The 5,998-nt window shown below is 47.9% G+C and overlaps 1 protein-coding gene across 3 annotated transcripts in view; it reads left to right on the plus strand.

Moving 5' to 3' along the window:
* Positions 1 to 4,213, plus strand: part of LOC139369539 (THUMP domain containing 1) — a 9,798-nt gene extending 5,585 nt beyond the window's left edge. For all 3 annotated transcript variants that reach the window (XM_071108784.1, XM_071108783.1, XM_071108785.1), the window contains one exon: positions 3,766 to 4,213. In XM_071108784.1, the coding sequence (XP_070964885.1) occupies positions 3,766 to 4,193 (428 nt within the window). In that variant the 3' untranslated portion in view covers positions 4,194 to 4,213. The remainder of the gene's footprint in view (positions 1 to 3,765) is intronic.
* Positions 4,214 to 5,998: the final 1,785 nt, after the last annotated feature.

Consider the following 5,998-nt stretch of genomic DNA (forward strand, 5'->3'; position numbering starts at 1 on the left):
GGTAGATATGTACATGAAGGCAGGGTCAAGTGACTAGACATCAGGATAGATAATAAGAGTAAAATAAAGAACAGAGTAGCAGCAGCATATGATGAGTGTAAAGGTGTGTGTTTGTGGGTATAAAGTCTAGTGATGGTGCGATCAGTGCAACATAGTTCGGATACCATTTTTTTACTATTTATCAGTCTGGCAATTTATCAGTCTGGCTATTTATCAGTCTGGCTATTTATCAGTCTGGCTATTTATCAGTCTGGCTATTTATAGCAGTCTTATGGCTTGGGGATAGAAACTGTCTCGGAGCCTGTTGTTCCAGGAGCCGATGTTCCGGTACCGTTTGTCAGACAGAGTGAACAGTGACAGTCTATGGCCTGGCTGGCTGCCTGATACAGAGGTCCTGGGTGGCTGCCTGATACAGAGGTCCTGGGTGGCTGCCTGGTACAGAGGTCCTGGGTGGCTGCCTGGTACAGAGGTCCTGGGTGGCTGCCTGGTACAGAGGTCCTGGGTGGCTGCCTGGTACAGAGGTCCTGGGTGGCTGCCTGGTACAGAGGTCCTGGGTGGCTGCCTGGTACAGAGGTCCTGGGTGGCTGCCTGGTACAGAGGTCCTGGGTGGCTGCCTGGTACAGAGGTCCTGGGTGGCTGCCTGGTACAGAGGTCCTGGGTGGCTGCCTGGTACAGAGGTCCTGGGTGGCTGCCTGGTACAGAGGTCCTGGGTGGCTGCCTGGTACAGAGGTCCTGGGTGGCTGCCTGGTACAGAGGTCCTGGGTGGCTGCCTGGTACAGAGGTCCTGGGTGGCTGCCTGGTACAGAGGTCCTGGGTGGCTGCCTGGTACAGAGGTCCTGGGTGGCTGCCTGGTACAGAGGTCCTGGGTGGCTGCCTGGTACAGAGGTCCTGGGTGGCTGCCTGACACAGAGGTCCTGGGTGGCTGCCTGACGCAGAGGTCCTGGGTGGCTGCCTGACGCAGAGGTCCTGGGTGGCTGCCTGACGCAGAGGTCCTGGGTGGCTGCCTGACGCAGAGGTCCTGGGTGGCTGCCTGACGCAGAGGTCCTGGGTGGCTGCCTGACGCAGAGGTCCTGGGTGGCTGCCTGACGCAGAGGTCCTGGGTGGCTGCCTGACGTCTCCTATAGTCCACTACAGCCCTGTTGATGTGGATGGGGACGGTGTTCTCCTATAGTCCACTACAGCCCTGTTGATGTGGATGGGGACGGTGTTCTCCTATAGTCCACTACAGCCCCGTTGATGTGGATGGGGACAGTGCTCTCCCCTCATTCTCCTGTAGTCCACTACAGCCCTGTTGATGTGGATGGGGACGGTGTTCTCCTATAGTCCACTACAGCCCTGTTGATGTGGATGGGGACAGTGCTCTCCCCTCATTCTCCTGTAGTCCACTACAGCCCTGTTGATGTGGATGGGGACGGTGTTCTCCTATAGTCCACCATCAGCTCCTTGGTCTTACTGACGTTGACTGAGACGTTGTTGTTCCGGCACCACACTGCCAAGTCTCTGACCTCCTCCCTGTAGGCTGACTCAACGGTGTCGGGAATCAGGCATAACACCATCGTGTCGTCGGGTAAATTTGATGACGGTGTTGGAGTCGTGCGCGGCCACGCGGTCGCAGGGTGAATAGGAAGTACAGGACGGGACTAAGCATTACACCCCTGAGACGCCCACGTGTTGAGGGTCAGTGTGGCAGAGGTGTTGTTGCCTACCCTCTACCACCTGGGGGAGGCCCGTCAGGAAGTCCAGGAACCAGTTGCAGATGGAGGGGTTCAGTCTCAGGGTCCCCAGCTCTATGATGAGCTTGGAGGGGACTATGATGTTGAACGCTGAGCTGTAGTCTATGAACAGCATCCTCACTCAGTTATTTCCCCTCTTGTCCAGGTGGGAGAGGACAGTATAGAGTTTATAGTATAGAGTATATCGTATAGAGTATAGAGTATATCGTGCATTTGAGATTGTGTCATCTGTGGATCTGTAGGGGGCGGTATGTGAATTGGAGTGGGTCCAGGGTGTCTGGGATGATGGTGTTGATGTGTGTCATGACCAACCTTTCAAAGCACTTCATAATTACAGATGTGAGTGCTACAGGACGATAGTGGTTTAAGCAGGTTACCTTGGAGCTCTTGGGAACAGGGACTATGGTGGTCAACTTGAAACATGTTGTGATTGCAGACTGGGACAAGGAGAGATTGAAAATGTCCAGCTGGTCTGTGCTTTGAGAAACACGCCCTGGTATTCTGTCTGGCCCTGCAGCCTTGAGTGTCAACCTGTTTAAAAGTTTTACTTACATCGGCCATGGAGAGTGAGATCACACAGTCATCCGGAACAACAGGGGCTTTCACGCAAGACTCAGTGTTGTATTCGTTGAAGCGAGTATAAAAGGCATTTAGTTTGAATGGGAGTTCTGCATCACTGGGCAGCTCTCGGCTGGGTTTCCCTTTGTAATCCGTTACCGTCTGCAAAGCCCTGCCACATACGACGAGCATCGGATCTCCTGCCTCTAACCACCAGGCTACCCTGCCTCTAACCACCAGGCTACCCTGCCTCTAACCACCAGGCTACCCTGCCTCTAACCACCAGGCTACCCTGCCTCTAACCACCAGGCTACCCTGCCTCTAACCACCAGGCTACCCTGCCTCTAACCATTAATCCGTTACCGTCTGCAAAGCCCTGCAACATACGACGAGCATCGGAGCCTCTGTACTACGATTCCTCCTATATTGTCCTTATGCATGTTTGATGTCCTGGCTTTCTTGTATGTGTCCATGTCCCCGTTCCTTGTAAGTGGTAACTCTAGCTTTTATCCCAGCGTGGATACTGCCTGTAATCCATGGTGTTTGGTTTGGATACGTTCTTAGAGGTACTGTGGGCGCGTTCATCGTCTATGCACTTATTGAGGAAGCTCGTGACTGTTGTGGTTGAATCCCTGGAACATATCCCAGTCTGTGCTAGCAAAACGGTCTTGTAGCCTCCTGTCTGCTTGGTCCGACCACTTCCTTATTGAGGACCTCCCTCTTTTACCTTTGATCTATTGTGATGCCGTATAATCACAGAGATCCTATCAAATAGAATACATTAAAGGAAGTTCTATTATAGAATTCTAAAACGGTCTTCTAGAATACATTAAATGAAGTTCTATTATAGAATTCTAAAACGGTCCTCTAGAATACATTAAATTAAGTTCTATTATAGAATTCTAAAACAGTCTTCTAGAATACATTAAATGAAGTTCTATTATAGAATTCTAAAACGGTCTTCTAGAATACATTAAATTAAGTTCTATTATAGAATTCTAAAACAGTCTTCTAGAATACTGAAGACAGATGTAATCTTCCTCAAAGTCAAACCTCTTTGCTTGGTCCGACCACTTCCATCCTAGATGTTTCTGTGTGTCTCATTGGACCATTTTCCCCAGACACAGATTAAGCATGGGCCTGGTCTGAGAAGCATGCTGGGTAGAGATTACATCCAGGAAACTGTCTCTACATGTTCCTAGTGTATTCATATCTCACACACCTGTCCTCTGTCCATGGGACAACCCCTGTGTGTGTGTGGTCTGTGTCTGTGTGTGTGTGTGTGTCTGTGTCTGTACTGTGTGTCTGTGTGTGTGGTCTGTGTCTGTGTTTATGTACTCTGTGTGTGTGTGTGTGTGTCTGTGTCTGTGTATGTGTGTGTCTGTATTGTGTATGTGTGTGTGTGTGTGTACTGTGTTCGCTCCTATAAACTCTGTACCTGGCCATGCTAATTATGTTTATCTCCCCCCCGCAGGCCTGGTGGGGAAGATGAATCCTAAAAACAAGGTTGACCTGACCACCCCTGAGCTCACCATCATCGTCGAGGTCATCAAGAGTGTGTGCTGTGTCAGCGTCGTCAGGGACTACACTCTATACAGGAAGTACAACCTGCAGGAGGTTGCCAAGGAGGAGGGGCCTAAAGATGGGAAACAGGAAGAGGTCACCACAAACCAGGAAGAGATCAAGTCGAACCAGGAAGAGAAGGATGGGAAACAGGAAGAGATCAAGTCGAACCAGGAAGAGAAGGATGGGAAACAGGAAGAGATCAAGTCGAACCAGGAAGAGAAGGATGGGAAACAGGAAGAGATCAAGTCGAACCAGGAAGAGAAGGATGGAAAGCAAGAAGAGGGAAAGGATGCCCCAAAAACAGACAGGGAAGGAAAGGGGAAGGAAGAGAAGTAGATCCCTGTACCAGGAAGGGAGAGAAGAAGGAGGGGAATGGGGGAGGAAGTGAAATGGGACTGATAAACAACTCAAAATGCATCTCACAGTGCAGGTGATGCAGTCAATGTGTTTTTAGCTAGCTTTACTGTAGAACAGGTCCTATTCCTATTGTCCATTCCAAATGGAACCCTAATCCCCATATAGTGCACTATTTTTGACCTGAGGCCTATGGGTCCCTTGTCAAAATGAGTGCACTATGTAGGGAACAGGGTACCCTGTTCCCTTTATAGTGCACTACATTAGACCAGGTACCTATGGATTCCAACCCTGACTACGACAAAATCCCTTCAGTCCTCCATTTTGTATCGTCTCCAACATGTCCTCCTCATCGCTGACAGTCCATTGGTCCCCTCACCATCACCGAGCTCTCACTGAAAGCTGATGGGTACATTTTTTTTTATTTCATTAGATTTTTTAAATAGATAAAAAAAAATTGAACATAAAGGTGTCATACATTTTTTTTTTAAATTCCCTCGTTTTCCAGAAATCCTGGTCGTAGGGTTCTGAGTTCCCTGCTTATTCCTTCTTTATTCAGGAAATCCTGCATCTGGGATTTCTGTAAAACCAGGGAATTCATTGAAAGTTCACAGAATTGTTCAACCCTAGTCACCTGACAGTCTTTCCTCTGTAAATTAATGTTAGAAGACTAGTCGTCTAAGTTGACCCAGTTCTTACAGGGCTGGTTTCCCGGACCCAGATGAAACACACTCATGGACCCAGATGAAACACACTCATGGACCCAGATGAAACATACTCATGGACCCAGATGAAACATACTCATGGACCCAGATGAAACATACTCATGGACCCAGATGAAACATACTCATGGACCCAGATGAAACATACTCATGGACCCAGATGAAACATACTCATGGACCCAGATGAAACACACTCATGGACCCAGATGAAACATACTCATGGACCCAGATGAAACATACTCATGGACCCAGATGAAACATACTCATGGACCCAGATGAAACATACTCATGGACCCAGATGAAACATACTCATGGACCCAGATGAGAATCTCCATTTTTAAGTGCTTCATAGTCCAGGGGCTGTTATGTATCATTTTAGTAGGAGTGCTGATCTAGGATCAGGTTCCCCCTGTCCATATCATTGTATTTGTTATAATCTTAAAGACAAAACAGATCCTAGATCAGCTCTGAGACCATTGATGCGGCCCCAGGAATGTCAGGCCTGATCTGAGTGCAGGACTCTCTCGTAATACTGTCCGATAATGGAGGTATACTGTAATACACCTTTTTGTTTTGTAGAACAGAGTAACTCCCCCCCCCCCCCAAAAAAAAAACAGATCCTTGAAATAAAGTGATTTTTTTGTGTGTTTTTATATTCTCATTCTCCCTCCAATTTATTTTCAAAGTAACTCACTAGCTCGGTTTCCATCTAACTGACGGGAGATTTTCGATGCGAATATTGTGAAAATCTGCATAAAAACAATATGCAAATTTTCCCACGAGAGAGAGAGATGTGTTTCCATCAAACTGACTTGTAGCAGATAAAAGGCTGTGTGTGATGACTTGGTGCATATAAAATACATTGTTTTCAGGGTTAAATTCCCACGTACCGATAATCTGTTTCCGTTGCATTTTCAGCTCTTGATAGTTGTCTCACGAGACATGTTGCGTTGTATAGCGAGCGATGAGATTATGTACTAAAGAGAGGAATAATTTTTATTTGTCAAAGGGCAGTCCAGCATCAATCATCGTGTCACCGGAATACGATCCTCAAAATTGATTGAA

The sequence above is a fragment of the Oncorhynchus clarkii genome, chromosome 17 (assembly GCF_045791955.1).
Source record: "Oncorhynchus clarkii lewisi isolate Uvic-CL-2024 chromosome 17, UVic_Ocla_1.0, whole genome shotgun sequence".
Classification (NCBI taxonomy): Eukaryota; Metazoa; Chordata; class Actinopteri; order Salmoniformes; family Salmonidae; genus Oncorhynchus; species Oncorhynchus clarkii.